This window comes from Excalfactoria chinensis, chromosome 6 (genome assembly GCF_039878825.1).
Source record: "Excalfactoria chinensis isolate bCotChi1 chromosome 6, bCotChi1.hap2, whole genome shotgun sequence".
Classification (NCBI taxonomy): domain Eukaryota; kingdom Metazoa; phylum Chordata; class Aves; order Galliformes; family Phasianidae; genus Excalfactoria; species Excalfactoria chinensis.
The window spans coordinates 35,581,678-35,600,735 of record NC_092830.1 but is presented as its reverse complement, the minus strand read 5'-3'; the positions used below and the strand labels follow the sequence as shown (position 1 = coordinate 35,600,735).

General features: G+C 42.1%; 1 protein-coding gene across 2 annotated transcripts in view; it reads right to left on the bottom strand.

Moving 5' to 3' along the window:
* DOCK1 (dedicator of cytokinesis 1) overlaps positions 1-19,058 on the bottom strand; it is a 229,115-nt gene that overhangs the window by 49,985 nt on the left and 160,072 nt on the right. For both annotated transcript variants that reach the window (XM_072339424.1, XM_072339425.1), the window contains exons 32-36: positions 18,051-18,109; positions 13,112-13,260; positions 3,967-4,052; positions 3,619-3,775; positions 1,154-1,194 (exon numbers count right to left, since the gene is read on the bottom strand). In XM_072339424.1, coding sequence (XP_072195525.1) covers positions 1,154-1,194; positions 3,619-3,775; positions 3,967-4,052; positions 13,112-13,260; positions 18,051-18,109 — 492 coding nt within the window. The remainder of the gene's footprint in view (positions 1-1,153; positions 1,195-3,618; positions 3,776-3,966; positions 4,053-13,111; positions 13,261-18,050; positions 18,110-19,058) is intronic.

The following is a 19,058-nucleotide window of genomic DNA, read 5'->3' as shown; positions in this document are numbered from 1 at the left end:
CATCCCTGTTTAAACATCTGGGATTATTTCTCAGTGCTCATATTTCTGTGTTCAGAACCATTTAGGACCACATGCATTTCCACTGAGCTTTTCTCCCAGTGACTCGTGAAGAGCAATGAGTTCCATACAAAGGACATTGCTCTAACTAATCAGTTAAAGAAACAAACAAGTCCGATTCCTCAACTTCAATATCATCAAACCTCTGAAAGGGGATTATCTTCATTTGTTTGTCAGCTTTTTTAAATGGGAATTTAAAAATATCTATATATTTTTGATAGAAGTTTGTTAACAGATTTATGAGAGAATTTGAGTGGGAGATGGACAGTGAGAGCTTATTGTCACATCGATGCCAAAGAGGGCAACCTGCTGTTCAAGGCAGACTCGTGACTTAAAGTGCATGCCCAGTTCCCAATCCTGCCTTCTGCTAGATATTATTCATTTTTGCACTTTATTAAAGCAATAATTAAAACCATTTAAACAATAGGAAGCGAGTTTACTAGAGAAAAGTCTTCAAATAGATAACAAGCATCTGAGAATGAATTCATGAATAATACTTAGCTACCTAAAATAGCAGTCGAAGAAAAGCTTCATCACTGCAGCACAACAGTCTAGCCAATTTTAAGCTAAAGTACAAATAGAGGACTAGGAACCCTGAGGTTTACAAAAAGCACAACAACATATTACCATTTTCACTTTCTGTGAGAATAGATTTTGAAGGATTCCTAAAAGCTTTAAAGTAAGTATCAGTCATCATTATTATTTAATAGCCCATTTTACTCAAGTCACATACTTTCTACCTTACTAGGAAGGAAAATTGTTTCTTCAGTCAGTTTTCTTTTGACTTACTTATGTTCCTCGTGCGATAACATTCATGCCTATTGACGTGTTCATCATAATAAGACTGAAGAAGTTGGAAGGGGGATACAAAAAACAATCTCATGCGTTTAACTACAAATGCTCACTGTTCTCAGTGAGGATAAGCTTCTGAATGTCCTGATGGTTCAGAGAAAGAATGTCTTCCAATACATCTTTCCATTGCATCTTTCCATTACATCTCTCCATTCAGCCCCCAAGTGACTGCTTAATAAGATCTTAATTCTCTTCAGTTTTGCTACAGTTAAGCAGATTTTTGTCACCGGTCACGTTTACAAACCTTATGTACATTTCTTCCCTCTCAATTTCCTTGTAGAAATTCTGAAAAAAAAAAATATTAAATTAAATTAAAAAAAAAAAATTGTTACAAAGTCTTTGATTTCACAGTAAGAAATGCATAAGGAACACATGATGAACAAAAAGTTCATTATTGGATGGCATCAACCTCAAAACAGTGAAACGAAATCTGCCTCTACTGATAGAACCCAAGTTATTCAACTTACGAAATCCAACCCTGATGCTTTATGATGTAGCATATTAGGGCTTCTGTCTTACTGCAAAGGTTAAGAATTTGCAAGAGCATTACCATTAGATATTTGCTTCCGGCATTTGCCAGCCACACATCATTATCCATTTCAGTTGAAATTCTGTAATATATAAAACCCTAATTTTTAAGAAACAGTTGTTCTACAGATTTTAAATTCTAAACCTTAGCTGAGCAATACATCACCTGCCCTTGGATTCTAATAGCTTTCTTTGAAATAAAATGTTAGATTAGTGTTATTTATCTGCCTTCATTCTCATCATTCCCTTCAGAAATGTCTGAATGCCTCCGGTCTTGAGATAAACTAGTTAACACTACAAATATTGTAAACACAGGGTATGATAAATTGGGCGAGATATTAAAGGCTTTTCTGAATCTAATTTAAAGTTTGCCTTCAAAAGTTAGAAAAATATCTAAGAAAACAAATTACAAAGAAATTTATGCCCTCCACTGAATTACTGTGTATTTCAGCGCTAAATTAAACCAGTGTGTGCAGGCACTAAAACATTCACGAGCCCAACAACAGTACATGCATAAGCCTGATACAAACTCATCCCCTTCAAGGAGACCCAAAACATGTAATGGAATCTACACTGTTGCAAAAGAGCAGGTTTTTAGTGCACATATGATTCCAGATGAGTCAACTCTCTAGTTTCGGGTTGAACTCAAAAGACAAACTGAACCAAATGAAACGACGCTCCCCAGAAAGCCCTCCTCTCCTGCTCTGTTTATCACTTTGTTTTCTCAGAGCGAGCTCCCAGCACCATCCCTCCTCTGGCCTGCCTGCTCCCTTGGCTGCACACATGCTTTGCCAGGGCTGGCAGAGGTAGGAACAAGCAGCCAAGGGAAAAGAGAGGGCTTCTATTTTTCCTTAACATCAGCATTGGCTTAAACGCATATCAAAACCTCTGACTTAAACTATAGTCGATACAGGCAAACCTAATCCTGCAAAAGCCTGTGTATTATTAAAGGCCCAATTAAGAACTCTTTTGAGACCTCAGCTGGGAATTACACTGAGCGTTGGCCCTGGGTCAGATTTTGCAAAGGCATAAATTTCACTTCAGGTGCATGGAGAATGATGAAAAGACTGTATTGGCCCTGGAGGGCAAACAGGACTTTCAAATCAACCTCGGGTTTTAAATCATGCCTACTGAAAGCTAAGTGAAGTTCTGCCCCACGACGCTTTCATCCATTTTCTGCAGACTTGGGTGGCAGGGCTGTGTGTGGGTAACTCACTGTGATTTAACTTGACAGCAGTACATCACCCGCAGGATTTATCACCTGCAACCACCTGAAGAATTCCGATGGCAGAATCACCATCAGGAGACAGAGAAAACAAAACCAAACCCTACACGTGCCATCGGTTCCCCTGCGGCCACTACGGCAGGAATTACTGGGAAGGCTCTCAAGAGAATTACAATGAAAGGAAAGATGAATCCATTCACCTTCCTTAGGAAATTTCCCTCGTTTTTTACATTGTCGTCGTGCTTCAGAGCATGTAGAGCGTGTGATTTTTTATTTCCTATCTTGCCTGGTGCTAACTGCAGCTTTCTGTAACTCCAGTTCTGCTCAGGAGGACACCGTGCCTTTCTGCAGCAACCCAAGGGCATTCGCTGCATCAACAGCCGGTGACATCTCTCCGAGTTCCCCCTCCTTCCCCGTTTACTAAACATTCTGATGCTTTCTGATGTGCACAGAGAGGAAAAACAAACTAAAAATAAAATCCCAATCTCTGACTTGATGTCTCTACACTCTCTCTCATTTCGTTTACAGCTTGCACGACACTGCAGCACAAAGGCTGTGCTGCATGAGCTGAGCCCATTTGCAGCAATCCCAAGTGCTAAAGCTACAAACTATTTACTGAGATCTTTCCAGCCCAGCCGAATGAAATCTATCGGCCACAGTGCATTAGGCAATAAGCACTGTCTGTACCCCACACACTGAAATGAAGCATGTGTTGATAACATTACGCAGATAGGAGCTATGTTTCCCTAACTGCTAGCAGTTTAGTACTGAGCCCTAATGAAAAACATCAAATCTAGCCAGCAGTATGTTAGAGGTCTCTAAACTTTAACACAGTTTTTCTGGATGTGCTGATTTCGTGCTAATAAAATCTCATACCCCAATGCTTCCAGCAACGAGCACGAGCAGCGTACAATGAACCAACCCTTCCTCAATTCAGGCAGGACATTCCTGCTTACCAGCACGTTGACGGTGCAGCTCATGCGGTTCTCCTTGTTCTCATCGTGCATGATGGTCCTGTAGTCCAACAAGCGCTCCATCAGGCGGACAACAAGCTTGACAAAAGTTTCACCGCTCTTAGCGAGGTATTTGTGCTTCCTGCAGTGCTCCAAGAGACTAAAAAAAGCCAATTACACACACCTTGTTAACCAGGCATAGAAAAAAAAACCTCGACTCAGGTGCGACTTGAAATATCGCGCACCATTAACAGATTTTAATTATTTCTGGGCTACAAAGTTCATTGTAGTCTAATTGCCCTCTCTCCTGACTCCGCCATGACATCAATCTCGCCGCTGATCAACACTTACATTTTGTCAAATAACACTTTGTACTGCTCATCTCCTCTGCCTCCTTCCACTTCGTGATCCAGTTTTGTGATGATCTCATTTTCAAACTATAATTAAACAAAGCAAGCGTAAATAATCAGATGGCAAATATTTCACTTTATGGCTGCAGTCTCAATGGTTCACAGATTGGTTGGGCATCTCAGTGAGACGTTCCGCCACTATTTTAAAGCTTGATTGACTTCAAGAGTTTGCAGTCGCTGGTATTAGACCATCCATGATGATCCGCTGCCCTACAAGGATCTTTTTTTGTTGAAGAAATCATTGGTCATGTTGTTAAATGAAGCTTAAATATTTGCATTAGGTAAAACTAAATAAGGAGCTTAATGACAAGGAAGGGAAATAAGGAAGGAAAAAAAGACACCATGTCCCCCTCACTAATGACAACAGAAACAAAGGCAAAATAAGGGAGCTGAGAAAGCTCCAGTGGAGATGGCTGATAACACCAAAGGCTGCTCAGGTTGTTGGCTTACTCTGCCAGCTGAACTCCCCAGCACTGCTAACATCCCGTCCCTTTGTAGCATACAGGAATTGATCCTACTGTGGCATGACTCAATAAACCCATTAATAAGGCACTGCAGAGCAGGACGGATCTGTTTCAAACAACTTAAGGGTAAATATTCTGACTGGGGAAATAACGCAAACTTAAGCAGGCATTAGAAACCATTTTAAATGCAATCTGGGTAATTCATAGTTTTAATGGCTACAGAGGGTTTGACTGCTGCTGCTCTTTTGCTAGGGCTCAGATTAGGAATGAATTCAAACTATGAGCAGAGGAAGGATCACTCTAGGTCTACTGCTATGTGACAAGTCGGTCTCATCATCTAATTCGTACCCCTGCATTAAATAAGTACAGACATCCACATCAGCAGTGATTCAACTTATTGCCAAGAAACCTCAGCACAAGAGCCAGGGTGAAAAGAAGATCCTCCTGCAGGTGACTGTGACCCCATTAGTCAGAGCAGGGATGTATTGACAGAGCTGTTGGCTTCAGGTTTTTCATTGTCACTTGTTTCAGGAATACCTGACTACTCAGAGGAGAAGCAAAGGGCCACCTGTGCAAGAACAAAGTGTACTAACATTTTGGTAAATGTCAAGAGATGTACTTTGCATCTCCAGTTAATATAACAGTGTATCATGTGCAAACGAAAACAGAAGAGTGCCCAGCACGACAGCCTTCCAAGCTAAGGATGCATTACCACAACTCCAGCCATGAGCTCTCCTTCCCTGTGCCACAGGTCCCCAGTACCCAAACAGCATTTCTTGCTCTTCATAAAGCGTTTCCACCTCACAGGGCATCTGCCTTATAATGACAAGAGTCCTAGCTGCTCTGCTAAAGCCACTTCCCACTGCCCATCAGAATGGGGCTTTCAGTAATAGTGAAAACAGGCTGCTGCTACAAGTCTGAAGGTAAAATTGGACTTTTCTTTCACCAGGGCCATAAGCAAGGATGCAACAAGTGCAGCTTTGAGCAGCTGTGCAATAGAGGTCATGTGCTGAAGATTTAGCTGAAATCTATGCTGAAAGATAAAATCAAAACCTACGTGCCGTAAGGAAAAATCTCTGTGGAGCATCCTGCCAGCCCAGCAGTCTCTGCAGAGGGCTGGTAACTGGCACCTGGACAAGGGACCACTGCCCCAAGTACCCCAGCTGGCAGTGCACACGGAGAGAGCCTGAACCCTGTTCCTAGCCATGATGTGCCAAGCAGGGTGGCATGTGGCACCCCAGGGTGCTGCTGCACAAACAGCAATCAAAGGGCAGCAGAGACAGCAGGGGATGGGTATTTTCCATAGGGTCAGGCCCAAGGGAAGCTGGGGAAGTTGAGTTTTCATCTGCAGCCAGCAGCTTGGTTTGGTTATAGAGGATGCTGCATTTTTCTAGCCCACAATGCAAAGTTCTGATGGCGTATTAATTTCAGCAAGGAGTGTGAGATCACACACCCCTTGCCAAAAGACTTGTGTCACGATGAAACTCTGACGACAAGAGAGCACTTTTATACCACCTTAATTTATATCACTTTGAGGAGGTGTAGCTCCATCCACCGCCAGCCCTTCTGCCAACACACTGAATGCTGCGCTCTGCCCACGCAGCCCTTCCTCTGCCAGCTGAGGTCATCATAACATCTCTGTCAAATATCAAGCAGACGCTTGACCTTATCTCTGCCACAGCACCTTGGTCCCGAAACAACTGCTGTATGTACGTGGTGAGGTAACTGTGAGCAGAACAGGTCAAAGACTGCAGCGCTGGGGGGTGAGAAACAGCATGGCAGCCCCACGGCTGGAGGTGTCCGCACACCCTCCTGCAGGGTCACGCTCTGCTCAGCGTCCAGCACTCTGGCCAAGCTGAGACTGCATACAAAATGCAGTGGAGATGTCCCTGTATATAGGGTTTGATTGTTTATATTACACCAAAAGCACCAAAGCACAACTATTTACTAGGACAAATGATTCCCTGATTACCTTACCAGGCTCTGTAGTAGTTTGGATACTGCACTGTAAAAACCCACAGTCAGATCAGGACGCTTCTTGCCTCCATTTCAAAACCCTCCACAGTTTTCTCATCATCAGCTTCACCAACGTTCAGAGTCTCCTACCTTCACAGCCCACCCCAGAGTTTTCACCCTCTGCATTTGAGCTGGGAAAGCTATTTTTCCATTCCGTATGGCAGCCAGCCAGAATTGTCTTAAGAACAGAGAAATAACAATCTCTGCTGTGAGTTCAGCGGCTACGAGCTATCATGATGAGTAACTGCAGAGAACGTCCTGCTCACCTACTGCTCACAGCAAATTTGGGATACAGGCTAACAACGTGCACAATTCAGCCTAACTGCGAGCTGTCAGGATATCCTACCTTGAGATTGCATTGTGCGCATAGAGATAAAATCAACTAAGTACCCAAACAACAGATATTCTACCCTAAACAATGTTTATTATTACGCTTGACTGTTTTGGAGATGAAAAACCAAAAGGTCAGATTATTTAATCTCAAAGGTGCTCTCACACCCCAAATCATCCACAAAAAGCCTCGCAGGGACGCTGACTGGAACAGATCTCAAAGGTCATTTAGTCCAAACTCCCAGGTGATGCAAAATCATTTCCAACACAGAACAGGCCAACTGTAACTCAGCCAAGTCCTGAAGATCTCCTTGGATGGCTGATTACACAGCCTCTCCGGGTAACCTGTTCCACTGTTGCGCTACTTTATTTGTGAAGGAATGAATGGAAAGTGAAGTGAAATAAGGTTTTTAATACCATGAATCCATAATTCAAAAATGACAGGAAAATGAGAATGGGAAGAATAATGCAATCCACCTCCTCTAAGAGGCAACCCCAAGCTGAAACACGCTCCCACAGTAAAAGGATGTGTCAAATAAAACAGTGAGGCAATGCGACGATGAAACAGAGAAGTCACAAAATTCATGTTCTCTAATGAGACCAGAAAGAAATTGACTTTCCATACCGATGTGAAAAATGACACTTGCTGCCAGCAGGAGCCCTGTAGGTGATGTATTTTTTAGGAAGAGATTACTCATATGAAGAAGAGCAATTACATTTGTCACGCAGGACCATGACTATTCTTCTGATATCCATTTTACTTAAACCTCTGTAAATCTGGGCTTTGTTGTGCCAGCCCTCTTGGGTCGAGCTGTGGCGTTTTGAGGTTTTTAAAAGGAAAGGACCATTAACAGCATCCCTTGCTCTGCAATCATTCCTCACACCTATCAAGGAGATGGTGTGGCTCAGATCACTCAACCCAGATGACTAAACGTTGCTTAACACTGTCAGGATTCCTTCTCTCCACAAAAGAAGGCTTCATTGGCACACAGCATGGTTCATACAGCTATGGTCTTTCAAGACAGGGAAAGGATGGGGCCATGGAGTCACATGAGCACATGGCTCTGGGATGCTGCATCTGGCCTATGATGTAAAAATCTCCAACACAAGTCAGGACTGCAATTATAGCAAAGGAATTTACTGGTCTGGGTTGCAAAGGCCCACAGTGCTCATCCAGTTCCAACCCCCTGTTGTGTGCAGGGTCACCAACCAGCAGCCCAGGCTGCCCAGAGCCACATCCAGCCTGGCCTTGAATGCCTGCAGGGATGGGGCATCCACAACCTCTTTGGGCAACCTGTTCCAGTGAAGAAGCACTGCATTTTCCATGTTCCTGTTACAGACAGTGACACTTGCTGAGGTTCCTTCTGGAGACTTAAGGGATATATCTGGTACTATCGATGAGCTAGATTCATATCTTTCTGTTGGCAGCGAAAGCTTGAGGGGTGATGCTAGGAAGATTATAGGAAATTATTATCAACTTTTCCTTGTAGCTGATCGAGATCTCAGCTTCCCTTTAGGATATGTGCATGAACTTTAGCACAGAGTATATCCACTGCTTATCTGTCTGTTACAATCTCTCATATTGAGAAAACAGTGGTTACAAATCAATGTAAGCTATCAAGCATCTTCAAGTGCCTGCTCAGCTAATCACTATGGGTTTAGCTTTACCTAAACCTAAAGTGTGGGCAGGCTGCAACTGCAACACCAGCTGACAATTTAATCTAGCTGTAGATGAGGAGGTCTTTCAGTCCTCCAAGCTGCTATGAATTTGTTTAGATACGGGATAATAATGAATCTGCCATATAAGTTTCAAAGAACAGATAACACCATCGGGAATTAGTCCTAGCACAGAAATAACACAAAGACCCTTTGAAACTTTGTTAAAAGGCCACTACGAAGGTTGTGGCAATTCCCAGAAGTTTTGCCTGTTCCATTTCCCATTTTCCCAAAGCATCACGGTCAGCAAGCAGCTCCAGTGGCCATTTAATACAAAGGGATTTGGGATGTTTCTGGACTCGCTGTATCAGATTTTTCCCTTGCTATTAGATGAGGTGAGGGAAGAATACCAATATCCTGAAGGACCAGAAAATAAATAGAACTGAAACATTTACACTTCAATCACTTCTGTTCTATAGCATCTACAGCATGGAGAGGGTGAGGCTAACGCAGGGTTCAGAGCTGGTAAAGAAAGACCTAAGAGGGAACTACAGGTAGTAAAATGTGAGATACCCCCAAGTAAACCAGCTAACTAAGAAGAATTATATCAATTTGAAACTCATTGATAACCAACAAGAAATTACAGAGCAAATTAAAATGCTGGTATCGCTGCCTTGATGACACTAGGATTTATTGTTAAATGCTGGAAATGAATTAAAAGGGTTTTCCCCTCATTTCTTCCCATCTTTCCTCATTTAATTCTCTTCACAACAGAACATTAGCTCGAGGTACTTTAGATGCAGCCATAGTTTTATTTTAGCAATCATCTGTATTATGCATTCATTGATTATGCATTTCTATATGATTTTGCATTATGCATTCATTCATTATGCATTTCTCTATCATTTTTCTATCTTTTTGGCAATGGCTCTATTATGCTAAGTGGCTTTCCAATTTGTATAAAATGGAACAGATGTGTTGTTCTGGTTTTGGGGCTCTTTCCTCAGACCATTACTTTCACACAGCTCCTTATTCTTACAGCAGAAGAACACAAGCTGTATCTTGCATGCTTATAACTCTGACACTAACACCACTGGACACTTTGACAATCCTCCTTAATAATGCTGCTCAGCCTGAAAACCAGACATATGGGACTTGTAACTTCGGCATGTTCACTACTGCAGAGTGGGGGGGTTATTTTGGACGCGAGGGCTGTTCCTTCTTTGTTATTCGATGTGTCATAACATTGGAGAATAAAGACTAGAGCAGGGCTTCTGACTTAACCCCTTACCTTATTAATGGGATACTCTTGCATCTTCAAATAATTACTTCTACTCATTTATACGCATCAGAACAATGTAAAGTAATCATATTGCGATGCAGCGCTATGAGATTGGGAGAAGCTGTCCAATGCCTCCCTTTGCCAAAGACAAGCACCTCCCTCTGCCTCCTGCTTTCTCCATGCCACGCTTTTTACCACATCCTACACTTGCACCTCTCTACGAACCGGCTCAGCTCAAAATGAACAGAATTAAATCAGCCACGACGGGTTTATAAAAGGCAAGTTAAAGTTTTGGGTAGGCAAACAAACCGGAACGTTCGTAAGAAATGGAACTAGAGGAAGTGACAGATGGAAGGAACAGGCTGCCAAAGTAAGGGGTTGGGGCTTTCAGTGCTTCAAATACCATATACTTCAGTGAAATGACTGTATCATGACAAACCTCCTCCCCTGCTGTCACTGCGGGATCCATCACGCTCACCTGACCAGGCCTTGAACAATCAAAGCAACATTCCTTCATGGCTTCCGTGGCTCTGACATATTCCCTTTGATCTGGAAGGCTTACTAGTAAAACAAGCAAAGGGGAAATAGAATAGTGGAGAAGGAGGCATTTTCTTCTACAGGGAAGCTTCAGTCTCACACAGACTTTAGTATCAGATTCATGCTTTGAGGTACAGGCTACTTTGAAGCCTATATAATGCTTCAAAGCACCATAAAAGGGAGAGGACAGAGATGGGTAACTCCAGCTTTTAATTCAGTCAGCCTTTAATTTAGAGGAATTTATCTTCTGCTTCTTCTCAGGGCTATATATAGCGGAAGAGCAAAATCCCCATTCTGCCTGTTACTGGTTTTACCAATTCATACAGAAATTAAAACAGCCATGGGGAAAGCTGTCTGTTCAAAAACACGAGCCATCACGGCATCGTAGAAGTTCTGCAAATTCCTCCCACACACATCATGAGGTTTGCACATCTGCTGGAGAAGTGGAGCCAATTTAAACCCTTGCTGATGTGACTAATAAGGTTAGATAATTGGATTTCTGGCAGATTAGTTTAACAGCAGCCAACCATTCGGTTTTGAACTTCTCTTTAAAAGCAAGACTAGACAGTAATAATTGGTAGTTGCACACACATACCGAAACGCTGTATGTTACATTGGCAGATTAAGTATGAAAACTTGCCTAGGTACTGGGTAATACTTAAATTATTTTACATCTGTTTCCATCATTCAGAAGATATCAAACACTACTGTTGACAAACAAGTTATTGCCTGAAAGACAGACAAAACAATCAAAGTTTGGGAAGCTGAGGGGAATTGCATTTGTTTGGTTCTCTGGATCAGTTCCAGTCATACCTCAACCTCCATATGGCCACAGCCAACTTGGATTGACATCGGCTTGTGATGTTCACATTTCCAGACCGTCAGCACTAAGCCTTACCAGGGTCTGCAACTGGATGCTATAGGGAATCTCTTAGCAGGCGGACAACTCTTATGGGGTTTGTATGGCATTTTGAACACATCCTCTGCTGGCTGCATGCATGTGTCTCAGAGACATCAGACGAGGTCTGATGCTGAACGGGGCTGACAAGTTACACCTAACAAAAAGACTGAAGGACCAAACGCCTTTTCTGCCTCGCAGATAAGGTCAGCCCCCCTGCCCTTGTTTGGAGAAGTAAGTGGTGACCCAGTGACAGCGCACCAGGGATGACTGCCTGCAGAAGAAGGATGCATGCAATTGTGAGAGCTGAAAGGGTGCAACCCTGAAAACTAAGGAAATTGCTGGTATCTTCAATCCCCAAACACCCATCTCAGAGCCCTAGCACGCATATCACTTCATTATCTGTAAAATTATAAATGGATAGACTGGTTATTCCATCTGACATCACGGTTCACCCCAAATGCAATAAGAAAAGGCTTACTACTGCTGTACCCGACACATCAATGTTATGTCCATAAAGAAAGCAGCAGTACTGACACAAGAAATACATGTTGACTATCTATAATCCGGGACAACTCCGACTTTAGCACCAGGCATTTTTCTTCTCAAAAGACAAAAAAAAATTGTGTGAAACATTGAAGATGCTCATTTCTTAAAACCACCCAAACATTCCACACAGAGCTGGTTTTCTTCCATCAAGAAAACACAGGGCCATAAATTTAGCCATAAAGTTACCCTCGGATTATTCATGATCCATATAATTGTACAAATAAAACACGGCATGTAACAAAGTGAGTGTCTGACAGGAAACAGTTTAAATGGCATCCCAGCGAGCATTTCAATCTTTACAGTATCATCAGAGTCAAACATAAGAAAGAATGATTATGCAGTAATTGGATGGATCCAAAACACAGTTTTCAACCTTTCCATACAGCATCCAGCGTAGAACAAATCAAAGTAATAAAGCTGATGCAATTTCCCCATGTTTAAATCTCTTCACGCAGGCATTCATTTATTTTGGCTACAGATTAAGAGCTGGTTATGAATAACAGCTCACTAAAAAATACAGAAAAAAGATAAGACTTCCCATCCAAGAAAGAAAAATGCTACGAGAATGGGAAAAAAAAGAACCTAAGCGATGCATCAAACTGTACTGCAAAGTTTTCAAAGTCATATCCTGAATGGACACAGATTTCCCTGTCTAAAGTAGCTACACTGGTTTATGTTACAAAACTAAGCGGCTTAACCAGTTTTACGCTCAATCTGTAAGTTCAAGTTTCAAGGGAAAGAAGGTAAAATGAAGAATCTCAAGAAACTCTCCTTCATCTTATTTGTCTCTCAAAGCCTTCAGCTATCAGTGTGCACTTATTCAAGGACTTCCTTTAGCACATGAAATGAGAATAGGATAAAATACTCCACCAGTAGTTTGGATGTTGCATTAACTATCTAGCAGGAAGATAAGATGCCACTGGTTGGTCAGCCCCTTTTCCTCTTCAACAATAAAAATAAAGTTAATAGAATCAAAGCTGCACGATACTAGAGGTGATGAATTTGTATGCATTACAGCTACTTTTGTCACATTATCAGTCTTCTCTTCACGTTCAACTGAACTGAGAAGCAAACCCCTTCGCTAAGTCACAGTGAAATTTAAGACATCTGTCTTTGCTCTCCTGCTGTAGCATAAAGAAAGGTTTCATTTACCTCGTGCAAATTTTGCCTTCAGTCAGAATTTAAAACCTTCAGATTAAAACTCTATAGCTATTCAGAGTCACAGAAAACAAACAAATCCATAATTATATTTTTCTTCCAAAACAAATAACGAAGCAACAAAAATTCATACGTTTCTGTCAACGAACAGCTAAATCTGTCTTCTGCCTTCCAATAGTCGTTGCTTACTGCTTACCATCTGGAAGCTTCTGGTGGAATGAAATTCACACTGCATCATATCGAAGAAGATGGGGATCGTAGCTTTGCGAAGCTCCGTTTCGGGGATAAGCGTCATTTCCAAGATAGGTCCCACCATTTCTGGGATGAACTTGATTTTATGCTGACCTTTAAAGAGGAAAAAACCACATTTCAGAGCTAATGAATGGCCACTGACTTGGTAGGAGATAATTGTTTCAAAAGCCATAACCATAAACTCTCATACAGTTCAAATGCAAGACGGCGTTTCTCAAGATCAGGCTTTCCTGAAATATGTGTTGTAATTTATCTCTCAAGAGGTTAAGTACGGGATACTAGAAACCCAAACCAAAGAAGAGCTGCTCAACCAATAATCAAGCTGAAACTTGCTGTGTTTCCCACAGATCACCAACACTTACACACACGTGAAATTTTAGGGTTTTCTTCATACTTTACGGATAGAAGAGAAGGCAGCTAAAAGGCACATTGCTTGTATTAACTTATTTAGACTTCTGTATCTTCCACAGTGTACAAGATGTTCCTTGTGTCACTCTATCAAAATGTCACCACGAGTGCACGCTTGCACAGCCCCGAGACATGAAGCTACATCTTACCTAAGCTGACAATACGTCTCCCATCTCCAGGAGTTGATCTGACTGGCTAACTTTATTTCACGTTTAACTTCCCAACCGAAAAGCACACCTCCCCCTGTGCTCCCTGCTACGTGCTCTGCACACAGAGCAGAAAAGAACACTTAACAGCAACACAAAGCCTAATGAATACTGGGCTTGTTAGGAGCACGTAGTTCCTGTTCTTTTGTTGGATGAAGTGTAGAGGATGGAGACTGTATAATCTGCAAATGACCTGCTCAGCTCCACCATAGAAAGATGCCTGTGCAGGGCAGTGTGAGGGCACTGGGTTGTTCTAGGCACAGGATTCAGTGCTGGAAGTTCAGAAAACACAAAGATTCCAACCAAGACTTTGTAAAAGCCAAATAACCCCACTGGGCATTCGTTTTCTCTCAGCTGTGGCAGATGACACTATCTAAAAGAGAGCAGCAGGAGTAGATTTATTCTAACAGAAAATGCAAAGGTTCCTATATGGAAGACGTTAGAAGTCCAATACCTTAAAGCCCTGCATTGAACCTGGAACATTATGGAGCTCAGTTGGTTTTGTAATAATAATAATAAAAGAGTAGAAATTCACACTGGTCTGTGCACCTCGCAGGGCATTCAAGTTTCAATGGGTAATAAGAGGTTAATGGCTGCAGGTAACAGAGTGCTTTGGGAACACCCCTTTGCTCCCACTGCTGGTGGGCTGGGCTGCTTAGAGCTGAGCTAACTGCATGAGTCCCCCCAGCTTTAACACCCTCATTTCTCACTGCAGTTTATCAGTGGGGTACACAACACAAACACAACTTAATTCATTTAGATTCCATTGCACTGCGCTGGCACGGCAGTAACTGTGGAAGTATTTAATTAGCAGTTTCACTTTTGACCAGAAGTAACATAAATCTGAACAAATGCAATCAAGAAAAAATCCTTTAAAGATAAAACAAGCTGCTGCCTTTTATTTTATTTTATTATTAGAGATATAATTTATGTTACTTGATTTGGCAAACTTCAGAATCCCATTAGAATTAACAATGCTATTAGGGCGAAGGAATAGTCGACCAAAATCACTCCACTATGTGATGCTCCAATGCTGGCTGTTGGTCAGGAACAGCAGTACAAGCAGTGCAGCCCTCTCTGCCTTCCTCAGAGCAGCATCACACTCAGCATCCCAGGTGCCAGTTTCCTTGCATCATGTCTGAGCAATGTCAGAGCTGCAGGCCTGGATGATGTGATCTCTTGCAGTGTTATGCAAGCAGCGTCAGAGCAGAAAACAAAGGCCATGGTCGTACTCTGGTGCCTGAGTGAGCCAATATGCAAGTGCTTTCTTTAGCTGCATGATTCTCATTTCCCAGCTTCTTCTAACCTTCCTTTGGGCCATTGGACAATTTGCCAGCAACCTCACCTCTGACTTGGGTCAGCTGTGCACACGCACACACACACAACAAGTTCAGAGTGTTATTAGTAATGACTCCTTATATAATGCTCAAAGTTCAGGTCTATTTTTAACCCTGGCCTTCCCTTCACCAACGTTAACATCTTTGTCCAGTCCATTCTTGGTGTCAGGACTGTGAAGGGAGAGCTGGGCTGGTGACCAGCCCACTGCATAACAGCACCACTGGTTTATTTCACCTTCAGGACCTTCACTGTTTCTTCAACTTTTTCCTTTTGGAAACATTAAGTCTAAGGTGCCTCAGTCCTACCCAAACAGTGACACAAATTAATGGATTGTTTTAAAGTTCAGGCTGTGGTTTGGAAGGAAATAAGCCTACAGCTACTAATATGCATTGCCACTGGTGCATGCAGGAAAATAAAAAGCACACAGCACTTTCAGAAAGCCAGCACAGCAGGGGCTCCGCATGCTGGGACTACACTCCTCAAAGCCATTCTCACTGCTACTGCATCACAGCGCTCAAACCTAAAGCCTTCATGATCAGATTGAGCAAGGTATCAGACAGGACAGCTACAGCAAGGGTTTGTGTGGAAAAGCCGTCAGTCTGGATCTCTCATACAGGGCTCCCTGTTTAAAACCTTTACTCCTCAATTACATTATTTAAAGCATGTATGCACAGTTACCTATTGCTGTCCTCCATTATACATGGACCTTTTTCTTTCTCTCTTTGTTTTAAATACAGCCACTACTGCACCAGAATAACACAAGCAAAAATAACCTTTTAGAGTTTATATTTTACCACCTAATTTCAGACAATAAATTATACTTCTAAATGTGCATCACAGCTGAAGGTCCATCTTGTTCCCAAGTTTTAACTCCACGAGTATTATGTACGTGCTAAATTGCTAGACAAAAAGTGGTAATTTCAGGCTTATCCACTCCAATACATAAATCAAAAGTCAAAGATATTCGTCTTTATCGATTCCTAAATACAATGGCAAATAGTCATAAAAAAATTATATGCTCAACCTTATGCAAGAATTACAGCTTTCTGCTTTGGATTTTGTTTCTGAGCATAGATATTAATAATTTGACTAATGGAGTGAAACTTTTAACTTAAAGTGTCAAACGCACTCCAATCAATTCCTCTGCAGTGGTAAGTCTGTATTCTTTCCTAATTGATGCTGTGACATACATGAGATTGGTGGAGAGCCAGAAGTTAAAACAGGATCAGCATCGACTCTCTGTATCACAAAGAAGTTGAGAGGAAGAAAGATTCTCATTAGGAAAAATACAAAGGCTGTGTTGGATTGGGGTCCTGGCTCTGATTTGCCTTTTTACTGCAGCTTTTGTTACCAAGTGCAACAATTTACCAACTCCCCCAGTGCTTCAAATCTCAGAACTAATGATCCCAGTCACTTGGGGAATGCAGAGACATCAGAGCGACAAGAGGTCACAGAGTCACCTTCCTGAGTGATAACGGTCTGTAAAGAAGAAACCTAAATCCTATCTACAACTCTATCATAAATACAAAGGCTTTCATGATAGCACAGAAAGACTGAAGAAAACATTCCCCCTTCACCATGGTGGTCAATTCACAAAACACCAGTGGAAATGGTTAGCATCTCCCTGTTAATGGTGAAACATAGAACTCGAAGGCAGCTAACTAGCTTGCACAAGAGCAGCCAGTGTCAGTAAAGCAGTAAAAAGCACAGTGCACTCCACTGTCCCATGGATGAATAAAATGGCCACATGTAAGAACAGCCAGATGCATACACACAAACACCTCTACTTCCAGTCTGCTAAATGGCAGGAAACATACACCAAGTTTAAGAATGCACCAAAGATGCCAGAGAAAGTAGGAAAAGTAGCAGATATGTGACTGTAAGCATAAAGCAGTGAAGGATTTAGTTAATAACCAACAAGGAGGCGGCCAGCATCCTGAGCCGGCTGAGCCAGCATCTGTTATGGGGCCGGTACCATTACCTGCCTGTCACTTCCCACGTCAGGTGTGCATTACTGTGTGCAAATCTGTTCTCCACATTTGTGAAAGATGCTTCTAATAAAAAGTGAAATCAGCTGCTCTTGGAAGGCTTTTTTTCCCCCATCATTCCAGCAGAGTGGATGATACTTCCGCAATATCAAATAATTGTGAGCCCCGGTATCCCCTTCCTTTATAATATGCTTATATATTTTTTCAAGCTTCAGCAACAGCTCAGCTAGAGATAGAAGTCAAGTGGCAGGTGCATTTATTTCTGATAATTTAAGGAACTTCTGATAAAACTCAGAACAGCTGAAGTGTCTCCGCTCTTAAGCTCAAGAAAATGAAATCTGGCAGCTGAGTACACTCGGTTCACAGTAAATACTCCACTGCTCACAGAATTTAATCCCCATATAGCTAAATTATACCCACAGGACATACCTGGAGCTGAGAAAGATGTGCCTAATTTACCCACAAACTCCCAGGCTGTCCGAGTTCCCATTCTTTGCTGATCACCCCGAGTCATTCTGATACAGCCAAACACGACTGAAAATCAGACATGAAGCTGAATTTCCAGGTAAGGCTACTGGTAGCCTTCAGATATGTTCATTCTGCTACAGAACAATAGATTCGGTGTGTACATGTCCCTAATACGCGTATACATTTACTTTTATGTCTGTATATTTACAGAGAAAAAGTGAGAGCACAACCCCTCGCTATAGCTGTTTCTATTTAAAATGAGGTTGAATACCATGAAACAAAACAAAGATACATAAACATTGACTGGTTATGTATCTTCCCAGATGGTGAATCAAGTATGCAGAAGAGGCTTTATTTCTTACATCACTTCCTTCCTGGGTGCCTATTTCAGGAGACAGTAACCTTATTTCATCTGAACCTCCTTTAAACAAACACTGGCTGAAAGCATTAAGCAACAGGTGTTCATGCTACTTACCCAGATTATACCACATGTCCCTGATTTCAAAACCAATCTGCCTTCTCATATCACCGTACCTTAAAGAGAGGACAAAAAACACGATTAAAAAAACCCCAACTCACATACACGGCCTATCAATAAGCAGAGAAATTTGGTATGAGAATCTGACCAGCATGCAGCCCCCAAAGGCCGCAGCTCACCCCATACTCCGTGCTGCCCCTTGGAGATGACTGAGTTTCCATTTATACACTGAATTTCTACTTATTAAAGGGAGAACACCAAACATTCACCTCTCTGTGCCATGTTTTTGGATTACCTAACCGTCCTCTGGGACACGTGGGTGTTTGCAGAGATTAATTGTGAGCATTTCCTACTTTTCAAACAGCGATGGCTGGAGGAAGCGCGGCAGAGAGCTGCACGGCCTAAGGCTCTGTGTTATTTTTACACACACTCTTAGCATAACGTTGTCCTAGAAAATAAATCCAGGAGCACCAGGTGACACCTTGTGTGAAATCATAAAGGAAGGAGCTTCTGTGTTGCGCATTATGGGGATGCAAAGCAGTACAGACGTGGATGCTCCTCTGCCTGGTAGCCCAACATCCCCCGTTCAGCTCTGGTGGCACCTTTGCCACACGTCCTCCAGCAGTGTTGATGCCAGGAAGGCTTAATGAACACAAGCCCCCCCCCCCAACTGACTTCATGAATTACCAGACCAACACCACAACCCATCCTCCAAGCCCACGATAGGAGCTCTGACAACCTACTTGCTACACAGATTATTTAGATACTGAAGGCCATTAATTAAATCACGGGATGGGCAATGTCTGGCAACTTGTGGGGTTTTTGTGGGTTAACAGCGAGATACCCTGTTATTAATAAGGATTAATGATATTTCTCTGTATCGTTCACTCTGTAATTACCTAATGTTTCAATGCAACGTGTAGTAAAAACTGCAAATTACAGTAATTAAATTAAAAAAAAAACACCCACATTGAAATATGTACTTAAAAAAGAGGGAGAGTGAAA